Source organism: Stegodyphus dumicola, chromosome 2 (assembly GCF_044657685.1).
Source record: "Stegodyphus dumicola isolate Sdum_Otavi_A_Nest chromosome 2, ASM4465768v1".
NCBI lineage: Eukaryota > Metazoa > Arthropoda > Arachnida > Araneae > Eresidae > Stegodyphus > Stegodyphus dumicola.
The window spans coordinates 209,337,778-209,363,329 of NC_140769.1; the positions used below are offsets into that span (position 1 = coordinate 209,337,778).

Consider the following 25,552-nt stretch of genomic DNA (forward strand, 5'->3'; position numbering starts at 1 on the left):
ACTTGTTTATCAAAACAATAGAAGTATTAGAATTTGTAATTTGTCATTCTTTTTGAAGGCACTTCACAGTTTTTACACCATTTAAACAACTAGCTAATGTAAACAAACCTCTCTTCCCACATAGCCACTCAGTTAATGCTCTGCATATATTATTATCTCTGTTGAACGTTTTGTACTTCTTTATGATTGAAGAATTGGCAACAGTAAAGTTAACTGCAACTGTTTTTATTGCTGGTAGTGCGTTCTTTTTGCCGAATCTCTGTCGTATCTCGGCACTTTACGCTTAAACACGTATCTTTACACTTAGACTGCTACTAGTTAGTGTTATTTTATTGCTATTATATATAGCTAATTAGTTAATTTAGAATCCCAAGAGGTAAGCATTTGTTTAAAAACGTAAAAATGTTATCTGTGTTAGTGAAATTTGTATGTCACCTCAACCACATATGTAATCCATCAACTTATGTCAAACAATTGCCCTTGTAAACCTTTCTTAAATCTTAAATAAACTCTCGATGCGGCCTCGTGCGGCTCCAAGGATTTGTTGCCACTGGACAGTGGAGGACGCGGGACATATGCCTGTTTACCTCTGTTAAACACCAGGTGCCCGGCATTGCATCCAAATTACAAATATTTTACATGAACTGTAACTCTTTCGAATTTTTTAATACTCATAAATGAGAAAGCACCGAATCAAAAGTAAATATGTTTGATTTAAACATGATATTTGAATATGCTTTTCTCTATACAAGAAACGGTTGAACAGCTTTTATATTTCTGTGAGGAGTAAAGAATTAACTACTCCCAGCCACAGAATTTTCCCAGTACATTAACGTTTTGACTGCTGCATCTGAACTAGTATGTACCCAACAAATGAAAGAGACAGCTGAAGAATGCATATTAATTAATGATGAGAACAGAGCTTTGTGCGTTGCCTTGGATGGAACATGACAGAAACTTTCTATCACATAATGAAGCTATTACAACGGCAAGTGATGATACAAATGAAGTGACAGACACAGCAATTATGTCTAAATTTTGTAAGTCCTCCCAAAAAATCAGTCACTTGACTTAAATACATGCACTGCTAATTACAGAAGCAAGTGGGGGAATGGAGGTCATTAGTGTCAAAACATTTTCAGCCGATCTCAAATATTGTACGCTGCTCAATATGTCAAACATCTTGGTGATTCAAAAGCATTCAAAACTGTAGTGTCATCGAAAGTTTACGAGAATAATATGGATATTGAAAAATTATAATGCATTGGGCACATTCAGAAAATAATAGAAAGGTGCTTACATAGACTCTGGAGAAAATCTTAGTGATGGATAGTCATTAGGGACTAAAAATAGGCTAACTGCCAATATTATTATGAGATCCAGACATTTTATGGCTTTATTTTAGGCTTTATTGGCAGTCGCCATTAAAAGAAATCTAGGATCCCTTTAAAACATGCAGCAAGCTATTTAGGCTACATATTTTCATCTGCTGTCGAGAAGTGAAAATCTAAATCACTGACTCTGTTTAGTTGGGTTTGAATGCCGGTGTGGGTTTCATCGTGCCCAAGCAAAAGGCGAAACGTATGACCACATCAGGCACACACATGTTATTCTTTCAATAATGGAAGGTCATCAAGCCAATATTTAGCGACTCCGGAAACCCTGAGCTCCTCAGAAAATGCTTGCACGGGATAAAATGCGTATATAAAAGATCTCTTGCTCTGATATTGCCAAAAACCATTATTCTGAGAATCTGCTCTGCGCGAGGATGCGTGGAAGCTGAATTAACGATTTGCCGTGATAGCAACACTCGCTGCACTTCTCCTCCATTCGTTTCTGAGATAGATGATCGTATCTACTGATTTTATTTTACCAGAAGGTAATTTTAAAGTCTAAATGAATATACATATATATATGTATGCACATGTACAGGGCATATATATACATAAAGAAAAGTCCCCGATATATAAACCCCTAGCGGCCTATCCGCTTAACCAATCGAAATGAAAGTTCAAGTATTGTTATTTGAAGGTATGCGCTCGAGATAGTGATAATTTCAAACAAAAGAGCTCTTACGATTAATGCAAAAGTAAATTTCGCGCCAAATAGGTGAAATTAATCGCCAAAACCATCGGTAGCTTTGCCTTATCTCGGCACCATTTACCTCGTATTAAATGGACTTACCCCACTACCCCTACTTCTACCGGCGATGCTTAGCTTTCTCAGTTTTTTCCTACTACTTACACAAGAGATACTACAAATTACATATAATTTCACTAAAATTATTTGCTAGTATACAAAATTCATAAAATTATACTTGCATACTTGATACCTAAAAAAGTCGGTCATGCTATAAAATACCCTAGCATTCTATAGAAAGACGGCGTTTCATGCATTCTATAGAAAGACGGCGTTTCATGCAACACATATAATGTGATAATTTCATTCATCAACACATATACTGTTATAAATAGTACTTTTAGTTTTTCTCTTTCATTTGGTATATGTTAAAGAGATCGAATTTGCATTCTTTAATTTTCGCAATTTTACTTCTGATACTTCCACAGTTAAATGTATGTCAATTGATGGTGATGATTTTTGTAAGCATCCTTTAAAGTGGATTTAAAAGATCCCATATACGGAGTCCTTAGTTTTAAATGGTAGGTTTTAGTTTGAAAAGGCTTATGTAACTGCGAATTTACGTAAGTCGTAGACTTAACTGTATCCCTCTTTTACAAAGCAAATAATTATATGCGATATCACAGTAAGGAAGATTTCTTAGCCAGGTAATCGAAAATCTGCTTACCTCCGATTCGTCTAGGTATGTGTAGTGATCTTCTTCCTCCGCCACTTGCAAGGTTTCGTAAATTTCTTCAGTCTTCTGTTCCATCTCGCTGTCTCTATTCACAGAGAAGGCTGATGGACGTTGGGGCTTTTTGGGGGTTAGCAGCGAACGAATATCGCCTGCAAAGAAATACGGATTCCCTTGATTATTTTAAGCACAGTTAATAATAATAATAATTAAAAAAAACCTGATGTCACCACAGAAACATTTCTTACAGGTAGCACTTTTCGGAATTTCAACATTCGAATTCGAAAAACACTACGCATCTTAAGATTCGAGAATCCTAATCTTAAGATTCGAGAATCCAAAATTGAAAATTTCGCGCTTTTAACACGCTGAAAACATGACCTCCCTTTCCTACGTACAGACGATATTATCACATTTTTAGAATGATTTCTATTAAAAAAATGTTTAGAAAGAATAATTTCTGGCTTATTGTTTGAAATAAGATATAGCGTCTGCTTGTTTTAAATCTATTCTTTTATCAAAATGTCGCATTTAAACAGGCTGTGGATTGAAGAGCTTTTTTTTTTTTTCGCGCTTTTCGAAGAGAAATATCGCTATTCCATAATTCAAGACGTTGTGAAATGCATGCTGTTGAAATTTCTAAATGCAAAATGAATGGCATTATTATTCGGAAAAGGAAAAGTCGTCAAGCATTACTTGTACACGGAAAGAAGGCTCCAAACGAATACGCGAAAAATGTACGCATTATTTCTAATGTTTCGTTAAATTGTTGGTAAATTGCCGACAAAGAAATCATTTGCGTAGCATAAGTCTTTTGCTACGTAGCATAAGTCTTCTATACATCTATAAGAATACATCTGTAGGAACAATAAATAAAATAATAAACTGAACTTAACAGCTTAAAAAATTAAAAATCATAATGTTCGCCATCTTTAACCGAGACATGTGGCTTTACGCTGGAGAATTTGTAGAATCCCGTCTGAAAACTAATTATCCGGAGATAAATATAAATACATTATATTATGGCCGTTGATGAAGCAAGAATTTAGCTTTTGTAAATATAATGAAATACTTCTGTAAATGTACTGTATCTTAACATTTCGTCTGTAAATATTGAAGGAATTTCATTTTTTTATTCCAATGAATTTTAAAGAATGAAACTTCATCATGACAAAGCAAGAAGTTGTACTTAGAAACGTAACTCATTTCTTGAAAAAATGAAGCGTGATACGAGTATTGCATATAAATCTTTTCAACATATTCCTGCAAATTTCCTTGACTTTTTACCCGTGGACTATCGTGCCTTAAAAATGCTTTTTCTAAGGACAAATCGACTATGATTGATGGACTCTGGAAAGTAATGGAAATGAATACCCCTGGAAAATTTATGAAAAGTCCTTCTATCATGAAAATCACGATTCCAGGGGGAAAAAAATCAAATAAAACATAAAAAAAATTCTTTACATTTTAAACCTTAATTAAATGTTCAAGAAATCGCTCTAAGAATATTTAAACACACCCTCTGTAGAATAAGGTTTTATATTGCTAAGAAAATTAAGAACATTAAAGTGCTTTTAATTCACTGAGTTTTACAACCCATAACATACTAATAAAATTTGAAAAATAAATAAAAGATCTCTTGCCGAAATAAAAAAAAAATTGTATATAAAAGATCTGCTCAGATATTGCGAAAAGCAATTCTGAGAATTGAACAAAAATTTAATCGAAATTAAAATACCGAAGTAAAGGAAATCAAAGATCTCAATCAACTACGTAGCATATAACACCTTCTCCCTCCATAGGAACTACTAGTTACAGGACTAGTTGATCAGTTGCAGAGAAAGAGGATATACCCCCTCTCTTCAAAATAAAGGGAAGGCTCACCATCACTAAAAAATGGATCTCCGAGTGTTCCTCTGCCATCCTCAATTGCATGTATAGAAAAGAGGGTACTAACTTCAACTGGACCATACGTCCCTTAGCAGAGTTCTACGGCTTTAGACGATGCAATCAATGTCAATATTTCGAACATTCACACCTCATGTGAAAATATAGAAGGTATTGTGCTTTTTGTGGTGAGCACCACGCCATTATGAAGTGCAGAGCTGACATCCCAGAATGTGTAAACTGTAAGCTCTACAACACTGCGAACGAGGCAAGCTTAAATACGATGCATACAGCCTACGCATTTGCCGCCTTTACCACAGACAGATTAGAAAAGAGCCGCAACAGATTACAGCATGCATAAGGAAGTCCTTACAACTAAACAGCATTATAATTCAGTGCCAAGTAACTTCAACAGTGAAATGCTATAATCACAAAATTCAGTATTAAAGACAGCAATAGTGAAAGTCACTAACAATACCAATCCTATAACATTTATATAAACGAATCTTAAAAAAGCTAAAACAGCCATGGACCAATTAGTTTAACACATCTCCCTTCATCCAACAGACTTTATATGCCTTCAAGAACCTTACTGTAATAATGGTCAAATAAGAATTCCCCAGTCGTGGAAAGTGTTTCAGCAAATCGTAACATGAGAAGATCCCTACCACGTGCAGCAATAATATTTACAAATAATAAATGGAATTCCACATCAATCATTAACCGAAGAGATATTATAACGGTAGAATTTAAAAAGAAAACGTCTCAACTTCACTTAACATTGAGGTAAATGGCTGTATAATCATACCATGGAGTATAATTTAACACGGAGTATTTGATTATACTCGATGAGTCAAACTGACGAGATAGCGCCAAGCTGGAAATGGTCTTGGTGACTAATCTTTGTTCTCAGATTTAACGAAAAATCGCCAAAAGTCGCCAAGCTTCGTGAACATTTGGTGACAATTTTGTCCGAACTCCGTGTAGCTGTAACTATATCCAGCCCTATGTAACTGTAACTGAGTATGCCTTCCAGCAGTTTGGAGAAGTCAAAGATATTCAAATTTCTCGATGACAGGAGAAAACTATATAATACCGGACAGAAAAATAGTTTTCATTTGAGTTAGGAGTATTGATAGATCACAGTTTCGCTTTTTAGATGTCCTTTACATTGCATTGTGTTCAACGTTCAGAGTAGTTTCAAGTGGCAACAACTGATTGTGCCCTATCATACCGAGAAAAGCAGTAAGAATATTTTTATGTGAAAAATTCCAGAAATGTTTTTGGAAAAATAAATTTCATCAGGCTTTCATCGATTCTGAGTGCATTCAGTTCATTATGAACCCCTACGCATGTAGCAATATTCTTACTGTTATTCGTAATTGTTACTTTTAAATTATTTGTGTTATATTATGATTAAAGAGAAATATAAAGAAAAATGTAAGGGGTGTTCCATGAAGAAAACTATTCTTTTGAATGGGGTGAATGAAAAAAAATATTGGGAATCCTTATGCTAATTAATAAAAGAAGCATAATATTTCTCTTACCCAGATTTGCGTAGTCTTTGTCCAGTTTCGTCTGATGTTCTTCTTTCGAATAACCACTGGTTTGACCACTAAACTTCATATCAGGAATCTAAAAGGGAAAGAATTTTTCACTAACCTTTGCACAGTAAAATAATTCCGAATGTAAATAGAGAAGTAAAATTTTGTTGGTTTTTCTTGTTCGCCGCATTTTAGTTTGATTGATTCAGCCAGACTGCAAACATACGTACAAGTCCGACTGTAAAATCTACCTACAATAGGCGCCGCTAAAGATGATCATGTTTGTCTACGGCTGTTTAAATAACATTAATCAAGTGATAACTTAAACGATGAACAAAAAGTATGATGTGGACACCACATGACGTTCTTGTACAGCGTATTGAATTGTACATATTTTTTGCTGCTCTTCATTTAGGGTTATTTCTTCGAATTAGTCTAACTTAATTAACCGATTCCTCAAGCCAAGTTGGAATGACATCAAAAACTGCAAATCTTGAAATTAAATATCCCGATCAAATTTTGCCGTATGAGAGTCAAACTTCTTACATTTTCATTTTTTCATAACGAGTATAAAACTTTCCCAAACATAAGTAGAGGAACTGGGAGACCGTACAAAAAGTTAAATTTCGTTATTTGTTCAAAATTAATTTTTTAAAATTTGATATTTCCAAAACATGAATATTTTCGTCGTTTAAAACACTTCTGTAATTGTTATTATATGTCTACGATTAACAGTTGTGAAAATAAAGGCCGGGTAAGGGCGGTGGGTGTATATAAAAGAGTCAGAATTTACTTAAATTTCATTTTAATTACTAAAGTAATCTTTTTCTTTGTCAAAATTAAAACTTTCATAGAAGTATTAAAAATTTTTTCTTTTGGCTTCAAAATTCCATCTTTTGTTCCAATTTTTAGCCTTTTGAGCGATTACTTTCTTGCCAAGGTATTTTAGTTTCGCCAATACAGCCAAAATGGCAAACCTATATGTCACTATTGTAACTATCTTATTCATAACTTTGACTGTATTCTAAATAAAAGTGCTCGAAGGTTTTAATTACTTCTTGTGAGTTTTAATTAAGTCTTTTCATTAAAATTTTATAATTTCATTACGTTTTAAGTTCTTTGGGTTATGTGCTATTTGTTTAAAGGTAAAATTTTGATTTGAATTTATCACTGAAATATTTTATTTTTTCAGTTACATTTTCCATTCTTTAAATAAAGTTATTTAAGGTACAAGATGATAATTAGAATTAACTTTGTTTTTTCCTTGCTTTGGGGAGGGACCAGAATTTTCGCGTGAACTATTATAATTAAAATACATTGAAAGGGTTCATCGGCTAATTCTGCATACAGAAAAGCAAGGATTTTTCTGAAAGAGAAATTTTAATTGATTTCAGTGTTCCTCCTCCTGACGATGTGTCATTGAAGTTGAATGAATTCCTCTTCTATTATGTTCGTTTATCTTTAAATTTCATTGATTTTTTGAATTGGGGTATTGCTTGTTTAAAGAGTTTTGGTTTTCAATATTTTTTAAATTGTTTATTGCATTTATAGGATTATTTGAAATTTATTACTTATGAATTTCAATTTTTGGTCTTTGTGAAAAATTAATCCTGAATTTCTTACTTTATGTCTTTATATAGATATGTATGTATATATGTAATAATAGCAAGGAAAAGACGGAACAGTGTTGACGCATACGTAGATCCATATTGAAAAGGATGCATTCCGATTGCGTAGTTTGCTAATATGTTCACTTCGTAATATCTTAAAACTGGGCATTCAAAGCAGTTTTAATTCCATTTTTATTTTCTAGTTGACGTTTGTGGCCACAATTCATTTGGCAGTCGTGCCTATTCAGAGAACATTTGTATTTTTGATATTATTCCAATAGCAAGCAAGACAGCGAAATTACATACTAGCAGGGTAAAGTGCGAGGCTGAAGTGCGTAGTTACGCAAGATGGAAGCACACGAAGAGAAAAGTTTTGGTTTAAGTTAAAAAGTTTCCGTTTCCCATTGTTACGTCATCAGCTTTGCGCTGCGCAGGCCATACTAAATGGAATGATCTAGAAATGACGCAATCCAGAGAAGTTATTACGATTTTTAGAATAGAGAAGGAGAAATTAAAGGGTTACCGTTAGTTTAAATTATAATTTTGATTCACATATTTTTTATCTTATATATATATATATATGTAAGATATATATGATCGGCGCAGCTCTGATGACGTAATCATGGGGAACTGAAACTGTCCTTGTAAACCAAAACTTTTCTCTTCGCGTGCCTCCATCTTGCCTAACTACGCACTTCAGCTTTTGCCCTCTACTCTGCTAAGATGTAATTTCGCTGGCTTGCTTTCTATCTCAACAATATCAAAAATGTAAATCTTCTGTGGAAAGGCACGACTAGAGTGCCAAGTGATTGTGGCCACAAATATCAATTGGAAATAAAAATGGAATTAAAACTGCCTCGACTGCCAAGTTCTTTAAATACTACGCAATTAAAATTCTTCTTCAGTATGGATCTTTAGATCACCGACCTACAGTGTTCCGTCATTTCCTTTGCTTTCATTATGACATATATATATATATATATACATATTTGGTTCTGCCAATTGCAATAAAAAAAATCTGATGTGTACACCACATGACTTCCTTGTACGGAATATTAAATTATACGCATTTGTTTCTTGCATTTCTTTTAAACTTATTGGATTTAATTAAATCTACTTCGCCGACAGCGCATAAACCACAATAGAATAAAGGCATTCTTTAAAATTCACTCTATTTGTTTAACATTGCGACACCACTCTGGCACTAGGTTCACTTAACAGTATTATATTTCATTCATATTATAGCTCAGAATGCACAAAATGTATATCATTTAAAGAATTATCTAATCGTTGCCACATGTTCTTTTCAAATATAATAAAGCTACAACGATGTAAAAAAGAAATTAAGCAAACAAAACAAAAAAGAAACAGTTTTTCACAAACGATTGAGTATTTCCCATTCAATTAATTCAGTTTTCACTTCGCGACAGGACAAAAATACATAAAAGCTCAAAATATCTGTATTAAAAATTAAATTACTAATTATTAAAAATTAAGTAAATCTTAAACACTTATTTCCTCGAAAAAGTTCCAGAATGGATTAAGCATGATTTAATTCGCAATAATAAATGAAGGCGTTATTTTTGTTGTTGCGAAGCTTAGTCTCTCTAGATTGGCAGCAAATCTACAATTCTGCTGTTTCAAATGTAAATAAATATGTCCGCCATGTTATTTAAAACTTAACCGCACTTAAACAGCTTTTAAATTGTTGATAATTGTACAAATATTGCTTCCAGAATTACGAAAGGCATAAAACCTTAACCGGAAGATAAGAACAACATAATTCAATCATTTTTAAAGCAAAAAATGTACAATTTACAAACATATAAGAGTAAAGAAACTGAGATTACTATGCCGAGTAATAAAATGGATATATAGATATATATAAATATAATATTTATATACGTTTGGTGCGGCCAATTGCAACCAAAATATGAGGTGCACATCAACATGTTATAGCAGTCCTATATACAAAATTTCAACGTTCTGAGGCTACTCGTTTTTGAGTTATGTGAGATACGTACGTAAGCACGTACGTATATACGTTCGTGCAGACGCCACGAAAAATTCTCTTCAGAATTAATTTTAAAGCAGTTTTATAATTTTTTTGGAGGAAACGAGTCTTTTATTCTGTCCTTACGTACAGATATCACGCAAAAACATCGTTAAATTGCATTCGATAGCGGTCAAAATGGATATTTTCTTTGAAATATGCTGCCTGAAACTTTTCGCGATTACAATACTTCCTTTTTACTTCGTACAAGGAAGTAAAAAGGAGGTGCACAACTTACTGTTATAGCAATTCTATACACAAAATTTCAACGTTCCGTTGCTAATCGTTTTTGAATTATATGGGATACATACGTCACGAAAAAAAATCCATTTTCAATCTATTTTACTATCCAGTTTGGAATAAAGAATCCTTTATTCTATCCGTGTGTACAGTCGTCAGGCAAAAAAAAAAAAAAAAAAAAAAAAAAAAAAAAATAGTCAAACTGTATTCGGGAACTGTTAAAATGGATGTTTCCTTTGAGATCTAATAACCGAAATGTTTCGCAATTACAATACTTCCTTTATTTCATAGAAGTAAAAAAAGCCCTTCAAAATAGAAATCGAATTTAACTAATTTAATATAAATGTAACTAGAAACATATAAAGAAATATTTTTACAGCATTTTAATTAAGTACAACCAAAAGTTTATTTATAAACTGTCCGTAGTGTTTTTATGCAAAAGTTCTCTTATGAACGGTTTATAACGTTTCTGGAAATTATTTAAGCGATGCTGTACCCCTAATCTTAATACTCGGAGGACATTCCTCATTAGAAGAGAACTTGCTAATATTAAGATTTAAATTTAGGAAAAAAGCAACCTGAGTTTGGTGTAGGGATTTTGAGGCGGAAAAAATTCTGCAGACACCTTTTTTTCCCTTCTTTTTGCTCCTGGAGAAGAGGGGCCTGTGTTGGATACCCTCAAAATCGTTAAAGTTATTCACAATCCGTATCAAACTAAGTTTTTCCATTCTTTTATTTTTTCCAAATTTTGAATATTTGACTAAAATCGAAATTAATGTGTTTGGCGATTTAATTTTTTATTTGCCTACATTTCTGCGCAATTTGGTAATTTTGATAAAGCATTTTAAGCTTATTCGGTGACGAAAAATTTTAATCTCTAATATTTTTATCCTAGTAACCGAATTTTTCATCACAATAAGCGGTGTATTTCCCATGTTTTCGTATACAAAAGAACATCACAAATCGATACAAGGCATCAGTAATTCGATATCAATATTCAAATGATAGCATTAACTGCGATTACATTAAGTGACATATATTTATGTCGCCTAATATGAGAATAACCGTCTAAATTAGATAAAAAAACATTTTAAAGCGAAAATGCAGGTTTTTGCGTTCTGATTTCTTCCAACTTTTGGGCATGCACATGATTGGAATTTTATTTCAGTTCACAAATCTTCTTTAGTAATCACAACCCCTCTCAAATACACTGCTGCTTTTAGACTAAAATAATATGATTCTAAATTTAGGCAAAATAGTAAAAAAATTAAACTTCGGGGGAACTATTAAAATATTTTGGAAGAGAATAAATATTTAATAATACGATTCATGTATAACACGATAAAATAACATAAAAATATTATTTTTACTTCCTTGTACGACGTTAAAAGGAAGTATTGTAATCGCGAAAAATTTCGGGTATCATATTTCAACGAAAATTTTGACCACTATCGAATGTAATTTAACGATGTTTTTGCGTGACATCTGTACGTAAGGACAGAATGAAGGACTCTTTTTCCCCCAAAAAATTATAAAGCTGATTTAAAATAGATTCAGAAGAGTTATTTTCGTGGTATCTGTACGTACGTATTTTGTACGTGGGACAGCTATAACACGTAGATGTGCACACACACCCTTTTTGGTTGCAATTGGCCGCACCAAAAGTATATAAATATATGTTATAAATATATTGTAAGGTATTTCTCCTGCTTTCCTGCTCCCACCAGCGTCCGAGCGGTAAAGTCGCTGAACACTGGTAGTTCGGTCTGAGGTTCGAATCCCGCGACTGGGCTGGCTGCATGGGCGTTTTCGTGGTTTTCCCCATGTGTAACGTGTATACGAGCCAGTTTCCCTTAGAAAGTCCTCCACGAAGGCATCCCTCCTTAGACAGATAGCCCTAGTGTGCTTCGCCATAAACCAAACCAAACCAAACTTCCGCTTCCCTAGCGTGCCTTCGTGGTGCCGTGGTTCTGCACGCTGGCCCGGTATTCCAGAGGTCCATGGTTCGATTCCCCCGGGAAAGGCGTTTGCTAATTTTTCATTTCTCTGGCTTTTCCAATTAACTTAATTTCTCTACAGTGGCTCCCGAATTAAAAGGATGTTGGATGAGGATTCTCCACACCCAGGATTTGGCGATAGGGTCCCCTAAAAACCCCAGTCGCCTTTTAAGAAAGGGGAGTATATAAGGTATTTCTCCCGCTTTCCTGGCGTACCTTCGTGGTGTAGTGGTTCTGCACGCTGGCCCGGTATTCTAGAGGTCCGTGGTTCGATTCCCGGCAAAGGTGGTTGCTACTTTTTTATCTCTCCGGCTTTTCCATATTAAAATAATATCTCTACAATATATCCACTCTGTTACTCGTCTCAGTGATCTCAGTCAGTTTATAGCTATATGTTTCTGAACTGTGCATTTGTTGCTTTAAAAATGATTGATTGAATTATGTTGTTCATATCTCCCGGTTAAGATTTTTATGCCTTTAGTAAATCTGCATGCAATATTTGTAGAATTATCAACAGTTTAAAAGTTGTTTCAGTGCGGCTAAGCCTAATTATTTTTACCACAGCAGCTATATTTGTTTACATTTGAAACTTAGCAGAATAGTGGATTTGTTGCTAATCTGGAATCTGCTTATCCATTCTGGAATTTATTCGAGGAAATAAGTGTTTAAGATTTACTTCGTAATTTTAAATATAGATTTTTTGAGTTTTTATGTATTTTTGCCTTGTCGCAAAGTAAGAAATGAATTAATTGAATGAGAAATACTGAAACGCCTGTAAAAAACTGCTTCTTTTTCTTTTCTTTTCTTTTCTTTTTTTCTTTTTTTTGTTGTTGTTGTTTCCTTAATTCTTTTATACGTCGTTTTAGATTTATTATAGTATTTGAATAGAACATGTGGCAATGATTAAATAATTCTTCAAACAATATAAATTCTGTGCATTATCAGTTATAAAATGAATGAGATATAACGCTGCTAAGTGAACCTAGCGCAAGAGTGTCGCTATGTTAAACAAATATAGAGAATTTTAATAATATCATATATATAAATAATAAATATCATATCTGTGACGAAATTATTTGTAAATAATTTTAAACTCTATTTAAGACAATCCCAATAACATTGCTACTTTCGCATATGCCTAAAATTTATAGTAACTAACTCATTATTACGGTAAAGCTTTAGTAAACTGGGTATTTAGTATGGGCTCAATTGCAAGATCTGATAACAGCTGACGAATCAGATTTACTTATTTTTATTCATTTATTTCTTTTTATGAAATGAAAAATCAAATTACCAAAATAAAAAATATTTGAAATAAATTTTAAATTTTGCTTATTTATAAAAACAGACATTTAAAAAAAATCAGATTTTAAATTACGTCTAAAGGGGCACTTATTTTTAAAATTTTGTGCGTTACCTTTATTTATTCAATATCATGTTCTTCGCACTTTAACCATAAAATTCAGTTCAAGAGCAATATCGCAAAATAATTTTAAATCGAGCATATCTTTAGAATTTCCGATACACAGTTCCACGTGCTGGAGATAAAAAGGTTTTTTTTTTTTTTCCCCACGTAGAGTGTTGCCATTGCTCGCTTTTAAATCGTTGAGTTTGTTAATCAAAAATTCGTTAAAGTTTTACAAAATATGAAATCGATAATAAAACAAATTTCCATATTTCAAATTTGGGCTTCCAAATGCCCATATTCGCAGTAGGATTACGTCATTCAAAATTGGATGGCTCTAGGTACCGTTGTTTTATCACAATGCGAGAAACATACATACATTTATGCAGATTATTCCTTATTTAATTTCTTCAAATATAATACAGGGCTATAATATATAGATACTGAAACCCGTATGAAGGCAGCCTAACGATCACGTTCATCTCATGTTGGATCCCCAAGCACTGACATGGCTATAATATTTGTTGGCAACAGATTGGAAAGGGAAATGGACATTCAGAGTGATTGGACGCAAAAATCCAAAACGAAAACAATTGTCCCTAAGGGACAAAGAGCTACTTTAAACTAACAATAATAATATCGCAAAGGAAAAAATTCCAATTTATGTTTATTTTATTTCTGAAGTATAAAGATTGGTACCTGGAGGAGATTTTTATTTGTTACACTTTATAATTCAAATATACTGATAGCTTAACATTAAATTCCATGACTGACATTTCTTCAAAATTATTCTGACATATTTAATTTTAATCATTAAATAACTTACTTTAGTTTAAACTAAAAACTCGTCAGTCAATCGGGTTCTTTTCGTATTAATTTTCAGATGTGAAATAAATGTATTCTCAGATAAAGCGATTAATTCGTATCCGAACTTACTTATTTTTTTCAGGTAAGAATTAAATAAGTAAATTAATTAGCTAAGTTTTTAGGTTTTCGGGTGCTTTATTCATGTTCGTTTTTAATGGAAATGAAAATAATATAAACCCGAATTTCAACTAATTAAAATCTCGGCATTGCATAACCATATTTGCAACAAATACATAGCTGATATGTATTCACGGGCCGAATAAAGTTCCTTTGGGAGATGTTGCTTACCACTGGCTTACTGTAGCAGATCATGCAAATGAAACGTACTTCACAGAATGCAACCACGCTAAGAAGATAATGTGTGTGGCGAAGTGAGGTGACTAACTTTCTTAGCACATGCTACCATCGTTACGAGGCAGGCCGGGGGGGGGGAAGGAATTGATCTTGAGACGCTTACTGTATTCAACATAAGAGCGTTAGAATGACGGAACTTACCTTAGGTGGTGGTGGTCTCGCAGGCGAACATTGCGGTGGCGGCTTCGTGTACCTCGGTTGATGAGGAGGTGGTGGCGGTGGAGGTTGCATGGTCTTGCATTTGGGCGGAGGTGGTGGCTTGGGAGGGGGGACACGATCTTGACTTTGAGCTGCATTGGACACCGTCGGTCGGTTGGGCAGTGCCGAACAAGAAGGTGTCCTCACTAGGGCTGGCTGAAAATTGAAAACAGATGTTAATAAAGCATACATTGTAGAGCCTGCGGGGACAGACATTTAATTCAGCTCAATAAATCACCGAGAAAATGTGATGCAGGAACATCGGCAGAGAGGCAAGTGGTCAGTGAACAAACTGAGGACATGCCCATCCGCTGACACCTGCACGCCGCTCTCCCTCCCATTTCCTTCCTTTTTCGTGTGGGCTGTTCCGCATTTATCCGGTTTCATCATGCATATCAAAGAACTTGCACTGCGCGATACACACTCTCTACACACGGACAGAACTTAAATTGCGCCGCATCCCACCGGAGCCAGGTGCTGGTACAGTTTACGAAATAAATCGTAATTATACGCGAATCGCATTGTAGCCCTAAATAAGACAGGTGTGGCAGTTCTTTTATGCAATGGAACGACAATTTCTGAAGAAAACTTTTCTGGTCTCGCAAAATTTTGTTTCAGTAATAAATCAATCTTAAAAACTTAAATTATAACTTCTGAATGCATGACTGTCTGTGTTTCTGTTTTGTTTCTTCTTTCCTTGTTTCCATGCTTACACTGCTTAAATTTCCTTCCATACTCTCATACTATTTCCAGTATTCTTTCTAATCTCATTAGTGATGATTTAACACTTTGAGGAGCAATATTAAAAAATAACTAAATATACACAAAAGATGTTACTTTTTTTATAACATTCTGGCATAATTAAAATATTTTCATCGAAAAAAAATATTTACATTTTTCTGAAAAATTCTTCGTTTGGAATCATATGATCCGTTCCGTTTGGAATCATATGATCTCAAGACGAGAACTCCACCCATCTAGAACTCACAAAGCACATAACTGCATATAGGAGAAGCACTCTGACAGGCATGCCCGCTATTTTGAAATTTACTGTTTTACTATATAATCTTAGAAATGTATTATATAATTACTTGTAATCTTACTATAAACAATATTTTAACATAATACGATAGAAATAGTTGATATCAGTGCAATAAAAGATGCACACTACGATACAAGATGATGAATACATAAATACAAGCATAAAAATAGAAATGATTTAGAATAACAAAATAACTACAAAAGTTTACATTCATTCAATAACAGCTAATTTTGTTATTTAAAAAATATTTGTACTCTTAAAACTTCGTTGAATTTCTAATATATTATATATATAATTACGAAACAGTTTTTTTTTTTAAATAATATAATAATGCCTAGTATTTTTGCGATTTAAGCTGCTGAAAAATTATCAGTAAAGACATAAAGTAAGAAATTTAGGACCAATTTTTCGCAAAGATCAAAAATTGAAATTCATAAGTAATAAATTTCATATAATCCTATATATGTAAAAAAATAAGTAAGTATATACAAAACAATACTTTTGAAAACAAAATATAAACATGTCTAATATCATCTGCAGAAAAATTATCATTAAAGACATAATGTAAGATTATGTAATATGTAATTTTGAAACCAAAAGAAAAACTTTTAAATATTTCAATGAAAATTTATTTTAATTTTTTAGTCAAAGAAAAAAAAAAGGCTGCATATTAATTGAAACTTTCAACTTTCATGCAAACTTCATACCAGATTTTAGCCTTTTGAGCGATTACTTTCTCGCCAAGATTTTTTTAGTTTCGCCAATGAAGCCAAAATGACAAACCTGTACGTCCCTAGTCTAATGAGAGTGCTCGAAGTTTTTAATTACTTCTTGTGTGTTGTAATCACACATATAAAAAAAAGATACTTAAATTTAAAATAAATGATTTAAAGTAGTTGTTACCATTACACTAACTTGTATTGAGTTGGAAAAGTAATTTGTAAAAAATACACAAAAATAAATTCAAGAGGGAAAAGGCAATATTATGATTGACAGACTCAAAACATTTTCAAGAGGGAGGAAGAGTAAGTACTTCAGCGACAAAAACTGCTTTTACTGGCAATTCAGTTAATTCTTCTTTTTGAAGTCTAAGACATAAAAAACTGAAATGATGACTAATATTTCTTCATGGTGTGCTTTTCTATTCTGAAAAATCAAAAATTACTAGGCCTTAGAAATTCATGCATTTCAACACTGTTTTAGAATAGAAATATAATTTTCAGTGGTACTACCGTCTTGAATAAAAAGCAAAATATAACGTATTTTTTGAAAAACAGACATATTTTTTAATAGAAAGTTGTACTTTTTGGGGGGGGAGTGTCAAATATGCTGTTCACAAGACGGAAACATCGTCCCCGAAGGGTTAACTATTTTGATTTTTTTTTATTGGTGTACCAGAATTCAGCCAGAAACTGATTGTATTATTCCTTAGTTTTCGAGTGACGCTGTAATTCTAGCCAAAATTCAAAATAAGACAAGTTCAATTTTTTTATTCAACTGTTTATCATTAATTTAGCTCATAAATTTTTATTTATATCTTTACGTTAAAAAAAATTTACTACAATTATATTATTTATTTAATCAGTAATTATTTTATTAGCTATTCTGTTTATAAATTTTTGTTTGCTTTTCCTAACGGCTTTATGTAGGACTCCGATACCTCAAATTTTAGAAATTAAGCTCTGCATATGCCAATATTCGAGCAATTGTTTATCCAAAGCTAGGATTTTATCCCAAATCATAGATTTAAAAAATACATAAAGAAAAATAAGAAAAGAAAAACAAAAGAAAAATAAAATCTGAATTCAGATTTTATATTACTACGCCCAAAGAGGCGGTTTTCTCATTCACACATACATACACGTTTCGAGAGTATTTGGGCTAAAAAATATTTATATTATAATACCATATGTTTAGAATTTCCAATCCACAGTCTCGTGCGCTGGAGATAAAAGTGTTTTATTCCTTACACTGCTCGCTTTGAAACTGTTGAGTTTTTTAACCAAAAATTTGTTAAAGTTTTACAAAATATAAAATAGACAATAAAAAAAATTTTAAATTCTGTCTTCCAGGTGTCCATGTTTGGGTTTAGGACAGCAATATTGAAAATTTGATGTCTCTACATACCGTTGTTTTTTCACGGGGCGAGAAACATACATACATTCCTGCAGATTCTTCATTATTTAATTTCTCTAAATATAATACAGGGCGATAATATTTGGCGGCAACAATTTGAAAAGTGATACAGTTGTATATAGTCATTCGACGCAAAATGCCGTTTCGAGACTAGTAGTCCTAGGGTAACGCCCTTTTGGCCTAAAGAAAAGGAAGTCTCAGTTCTCAGAATGCACTTCTCTAAAAACAATTACCCCCAAAAGATATTAAAAAATGCATTGAAAATATTTTTCTGTTTCCGAATATCCGGGATAAAGCTGCTAGAAATAATAGAATTATATTCTTCGAACGTACACATGTTTGCTAGCATGTCTGGTATTCTCAATTTATTCAGGCTGATAGTCGTGCATATAGTATATGCGCATATTCGTTGTAACAATTGATGAACATTCTTGCTCCTGATCTCAATTAATTTGCGCACAGAATTGGGTAGGGAAGAGATGAAAATGTCGTTGCTTAGGATTTCATAACGGGCTGGATTAGGTTATTAAAAGGCCACTTTGCCCACCTCTGTTTTAAATGATTCCTTTTATTTGCTTACAACAGAAGTTTCCAATGGTACTGACCTCCTGCGAGCCGATGAAATTTTAAAGCAGGTCAATAATAATCAAGGAGTCGACTGGGAGTCGATAGCTGAATTGGAATCAGCAAATGATTGGCATAATCAGAATCCCATTGATTACAAAAAATAATTATTCATATAATTATTCATTCATAAAAAATTGTATTACATAGTAAGAGAGAAATCATATAAATAAGGGAAAAGATAATACTAAAATTTTCTAATATATTTTTTAAATCAGTAATGTTTTTTAAAATGATATAATTTTTTATGGAGTTAGAGCAATATAAAAAAGTAAAACGTGATAACACGAGAAAACACAATTAACAAAATTCGTAGAATGCAAAAGTAGAACTGAAAACAAGAAACAGGTTGAATATATTTGACTCAAAATCTAAGTCAATCAATTTTATGGAAAATATTAAAAAAACAATTGCATCATTGTATCCAGAGTAGCCATCAAGTTCATTAAAATTGAACTGTGTACTATTAGAATCTGCGACTGTGTTTTTGAAGATTTTTTTATATTTGTAAAATTATTAAAATGTACGGGGGTCGATAAAGAAAACCATTCCTTTAAAAGGGAACGATGCAAGAAAAAGGCTGGGAATCCCTGTACGCAGTTTTCTAACATCGATCACATAAAACAAGTTTTGGACATCGTGGATTTTCACCAGCGCTTATTTAAATTGGACGGATTTTCTTTTGTTAATTTGAAAAAAAAATAACACTTCAAACGTGTGTAAAAGTTCTGATAAATATGCTTCATTTTTTTTTTTTTTTTTTTCGTAAGCGTGTGGGCATCAATCAAAGTATCAAGGGAAACACACAGTGCTCTTGCCCAGAATCGAATGTAGCATTTTTGAAATAACTTCTACTTCTAACATGTTTCAAAATATGTTTATCTTTTGTTCTGGCAATTTTTAACTGTCCCAAGTCTCATTTCGGATAAGAATTGTTAGGATATATTGTGAGACATTAGATTCTTTTTTGAAGCAGGAAACTGAAGAAATATTCAGTGCGTCGAGTGTACTGATCATTACACGACGAAAGCATGCTAAGAAGGCAGGAGAAACACCTTATATACTCCCCTTTTTAAAGGGCGACTAAGGATTAGGGGACCCAATCGCCAAATCCTGGTGGTGGAGAATCATCAACCATCACCTTTTACAGTTCGGGCGCCACTCTGCGACATTAGGATATTTTGGAAGAAAGAGACGTAACAAATGTGCAATGCTCTCATCCGGGACTCGAGCCTCGGACCTCTGGAATACGCGCCGAATCTTCAAAGCTTGGCTTTTTTTTGGGGGGAGGGGGTAAATCTATTTTGTGACATCACTAAATAGCAAGCTCTCCAGTCAGATGTAAAATAAATCGAATGTATTCACAATAACAGCATAAGCAAGGCCTATCCAAAGTATTCACAATCACAATATAAGCAAGGCCTTTTTTTCTCTTCTTCTTCTCTCTAAATGCGCTCGGAGAATCAAAGCAAAGACAAACTTTGTGCTAGACGAATTCAAACAACATAATTATAAAGTAGAGTAAGCAGCCAGACACAGTTGACAATCTAAATCTACCTAAACTTTTAAAAATTGGCTCTAATTGATTCTTTAAATCAGTGATCTCAAAATCAAATTGCATGAGGGAAAATTCAGGATTTAAAAGCAGATGACGGGCCGAATTTCTCTCTCTCTTTTTTTTTTTTTTTTCCTTTCCATATATTTCCTTGTACGAAGTAAAAGAAGCATTGTAACCGCGAAAAAATTCGGGTATCAGATTTCAACGGAAATATTTATTTCGACCGTTCTTCAATCCATTCTGACTATTGAAAATAATTAGTTTTGGACAAATAAGAAAATCTAACTTTCAATGCGGTCTCCCGGTTCTTATATTTGGTCATACTCGTTACGAAAAAATAAAGATACAAGAAGCTTGACTCCCGTAAGACAAAAATAATCGGGATATATAATTTCAAGATTTGCAATTTTTGATGTCATTTTCAACTTGCCTTGAAGGATCGGTAAGTGAAATTAGAATAATTCGAGGAAATAAGCTTAAGTGAAGTGCAGCAGAAAAAAAATGTGTATAATTTTTTAGGCCATACAAGGAAATCTTTTTTTTTTTTTTTTTTTTTTTTTACAACGCAAAACACGATTTATCGTTGTTTCACTTTTCATTCGAATCTGTTGCCATTCGGAAAAGCGTAAGATATTATTCTTTCATAGTTAATCTGTCTATTATTAATTAACCAAATCAACTACTTAAAAAGAATAGATGCAGTTCTTAAGAGCATTATTTTTTACTCCTGAATCGGATTTACTTAAATAAAATGCATTTAATTCAGGATATATCTAATTAAAAATATTAGATATTTTTAAAGAATTAGATTACATATTTTTCACTTTTTCGATATGCAGAAGGCATATAACATGCTGTTGTTAGTCTAAATGTTAATTCCGTGTCACCTTTATGTTAGCTCCATGTCATGCTAGTTCCACGTCAGTTTTTAAACAAACAGGAAGATATATAATGTTCTCAGTCATCTAATATCGTATAAAATGTTTCGCTGTTCCACCTGGGTTGCCTCTGTCAATAATCCCTATTGGTAAGCCATATTAAATTTTAAAAGAGACCTTTCGAGCGAGCGTTAAAAATTCTGCTTTCAGAATTTTTAATTAGTTTTTCTTTTTCTTTCTCTTTTCTTTGCCTTTCTTTCTCTCTCTTTTTTTCAACCGAAATGGAAAGTTTGTTTTTTTAACAGGGCAAACATTTTTTTAATTAAGTTTAAATTTTATCCACTAAGTATTTATCAAGACGTACATAAACTTAATAATAATAAGCAAAGGAAACAAATTCCAATTTATTTTCTGCTTCAGGTCTGAAGTTTGAGATCTGCATGAAATTTCCGTTATTTACACTTTGTAATTCAAACGTATTTATCGCTAAATGTTAAATTTTCAGTTTGACGTTTATTTCAAATAATTCTAATGCGTTGAATTAACCAATAATAATTTAAATTAAAATAAATATACTAAAACTTTCCAGATGAAACTTGAGATATATACAACAACAAGCTACCTTTCTTTCATTCCTATTAAATTTTTTTTCAACGCATATACAACATATACATGCATTCCTATGTGTTCATTTCTTGCTACGGCTTTCAGCTACAAAATTTCATGGCGTTTCGATCTGGATAAAATTTATAACCTTCGAGAAAAATTAATAAAAAATGCCTTTGTCACGAACTGTAGATGCTTATCGGTCAATCTGGTTCTTTTCTTAGACCTTTATTAATTTTATACCGCGGGGGGGGGGGACAGTTCACGTATAAATCTATTCGAAAACAAAGCGTTTATTTGCCTTACAAAAATTCGTAACTGAAGTTAATTATCTTTTGAAAAATACGAAAAAAAAAAAATCTGTATCTTCAAATGGGTGTACTCCAACTGCGCTAATGAAAATCCCCCCCCGGGTCGAGCTATAGTCCAACTGCGCCAATCAAAATTTCTTCCTGCTGCCTACAGGGTTGCAATTTAACTTTTCGAAGCCAATTGTAGCCAAGAGGAAAATAAAAATAAATAAATAGAATTACATATCACAAGAACAAGTAAAAAATATCTAACAAGCAGGCTAATTACTTGAATAACAGTAATAAATGCGAGAGCTAACAAAGAAAATAAAAAGTATTGGTAAACATACATATTAACATTACAAACATCTTTCATTTATTATAATAATATCATTAATTAAATAATTATAAAGCATTCCGTATCAAAGTGTGTTAAAAAGTGCTAAAAATATTTTTTGTTAATTAAAATAATCATGTAAATGTTTGCAGAAATTAAATTTAGTTAAATTAAAAAAAAAAAGCTTAGCATGAAATCTATTATAACAACATTACTATGCATTTGGAACACTGACGTATAAATTGTAAATAAATTTAAATTATTATGCTAAGAAGTTTTTTCTAAAATTTATCTAGAAGAAAGGAATTAGATAAACAATACTGCAAATTAATATAATCAATCAGGCCTCTCGATAAATAAAAGTTTATTTTTTTAACCAAAAATTAAAAATTGGGATGCAAATGTTTGAGTAATGTACTTAAAAATATCTGAACATATAATTAATTAGAAAAGTATAATTAAATTAATAACAAGCTAATTAACAGTAACATTAAGCTTAATTTCATTCAATCTAAAACAAGCAATCGATCAGGAGCTCCGCATAACAGAAGTTTTAATGCTATTTTACGTAGATTTGCGTATAAAATAAAAGTTGTACTTCTGAAGCAAGTGAATAATGTACTGATAGTCAACAGGAATTAAAATACAGTGGTTAAAAATATAATTACTTGTCAGAAGGTATGCAAAGTTGCCATGGCTAGAGAAATTGAATGATTATAGAAAACTCATTAAGTTAAGCGCTACAGTGTGAAAAGAAAATTCTGGAATAAACATGTTAAGACAATTAGATGGAGAAATAATCCTTATTTTATTGATATCCATATAAATTCTATGCTTTTGGAAAAATGTTACATATAATTTGCACCGAGGTATCAATCACCGAAACCGAGTTAATTTCTTTCCTTACTTTACTTCTTATTAGAGGGATTTGTAAAAAGATATGCTAAGGTAAAGGTGAAAATTTTTGCAACATTTTTAAAGAATAAATTAAAAAAGTATTTTTACTTAAATTTCAAGTAATTAATTTTACAAATAATTCAGTCTGAAACTAGGTTGGAAAATAAGCTACATGCTGAAGATTAAGCTTTGCCAAGGTGTTAGAAACATCTTCTGTTAACTAGAGTTGTGATGCAAGAATTTGTAAAAATTATCATTTAAATATAAATTGGCATAAATACAATACAAAGTATATAAATTCTACATGCATGAAAACTTGAGTACAGTGCAACAATATGTGAAAAAGAAATGGATTAAAAGGGAACTGAAAATCCCAGGATATGAATATAAGGGAGTTTGATTTTTTTTTTTTTTTTTTTTTTTTTTTTGTTAATTATGAAAATTCTGCTGACGCTCATAATTATTAACTTATTAATTGAATGTGTATTAGAAATTAAATGTATGCCAAAGTAAATCAGGTGGAAAACAGAATAAATATTTAAATGTTTCTAGTATTAAAATATGAAATTTGTAACAAAGTTAAATAACCTTAAAATAACTTCAATTATTAAAAATGGAAAGCTTAATACGGGAATATATTGCAATAATATTAGTGTGAATTTAGAACGACATGAGAAGTCCAATTTTTAGATTTAATGAAGAGAATTTTTTAAATTAAATTAGAACTGTTTACCTAAAATGGTAAATTTAAAAGTTAAAATCATTCTGCTATCTAAGAAGATTTGTTAATATTTATCTAGACAAGAAACTTATTTAAGGTGACCTACAAATCCCTTATTTGATACGTTGATTACGTATCAGTTTTGTGTATATCATTAATCTACCAATTTTACTAATCAAAACTGATATATATATATATATATATATAAATCAGCGATTAAAATCTACAACTTGGAAAGTTTTTAATTCTTACAGAGAATAAAAAAGATCTGGCTCATCATTCCTTTAAGCATCATAAAACTTTAATATGAGTGTAAAAGAAATTTATTTTTACTTTAGCACACGCCAGACTTTAAATTAATATTTGTTTTCCATGCACAATTTTTACAATATTGTAAACGAAAATAAAGGTTTGCAGTGTCAATAGCATGCCCCATTAATGGCGATAAATGACTTTTTGTAGCACCCAATCTTCTTGGGAAAGAAATAGGGGACAGGAAATGTCGCGCAGTTCGTGGATTAGAAAAGTGGGGGACGAGGATCTTCGATCAAATTTGGCGCAGTTCGTACCCTACCCTTCAAATACTTGAATAAGATTTATAGCACAGTGTAAATTAATTAGCTCCATTTGTAAATCATCTGCGCCATTTACGTTCATTTTTAATGGTTATGAAAATAATGGAGCACTGGACTCAAAATCATTAAAATCCTAAACTTTCTTTCAAATTCTTGCCATGATAAATATTCTCAAAATAATGCCAATTAATTTACGAGAAAAATATTCCGCGGGTCGCATATAATTGCTTCAGGGGCCAGTTAGAGGCCCCTGTTTTTAGATTATGGTGCATTCTGGAGGAGGTTAACCAAAACTAGAATTATAGGTGTATTATGCATCTTTTTATATAAATATATAATTTTATAGTGATAGAGCTAATACTTTCCTGAAAAAACAATAATAAAACTCATTTCAATGTTTTTAGATTTATATTCATGTGGTCCGTTGCGTATCAAATTTAAGCAGAAACCTACGATGTTTTGCATAATCAAATTAAATCAAACGGGAAATAAAGCAGGGCATCGATTTTAAAATAAGATGAAATACCAATGAGAAATAAATTATTCATTGAATTATAAGTATACTATATTTTAATTGATCATTATTTTATGGAAAGCCTAATAATTCAAGCAAAAGTTTTTGAAAGCTAAAATCCATATGTAGTTCTCTTATGAATAGTATCATGATCATATAAATAAATTATGAAAACCATTCGATATAAATTAAAAAGCAAGTGGCAGTTTAAAAATGCGGAATATTCAAAAATCTAAATTATCTTTAAAAGCGTTTTAATGACCATTCTACAGCAAAAATTCCTTATAAAAGACTTCCCTTACATCATTGTATTTCTTTGAAGGGGGCGGGGTCACAAAAATGAAATTTCGAATTTTTAAAGGAAATTTGCAAATTTGAATGTCCTTTGTCCTATTAATTAAAATAAA

At 32.0% G+C, this 25,552-nt stretch overlaps 1 protein-coding gene across 1 annotated transcript in view; it reads right to left on the bottom strand.

Moving 5' to 3' along the window:
• The window catches only part of LOC146998810 (uncharacterized), a 58,744-nt gene that overhangs the window by 17,160 nt on the left and 16,032 nt on the right, over positions 1 to 25,552 (bottom strand). The window contains exons 4-6 of the mRNA XM_085810258.1: positions 14,911 to 15,123; positions 6,247 to 6,334; positions 2,807 to 2,964 (exon numbers count right to left, since the gene is read on the bottom strand). Coding sequence (XP_085666384.1) covers positions 2,807 to 2,964; positions 6,247 to 6,334; positions 14,911 to 15,123 — 459 coding nt within the window. The remainder of the gene's footprint in view (positions 1 to 2,806; positions 2,965 to 6,246; positions 6,335 to 14,910; positions 15,124 to 25,552) is intronic.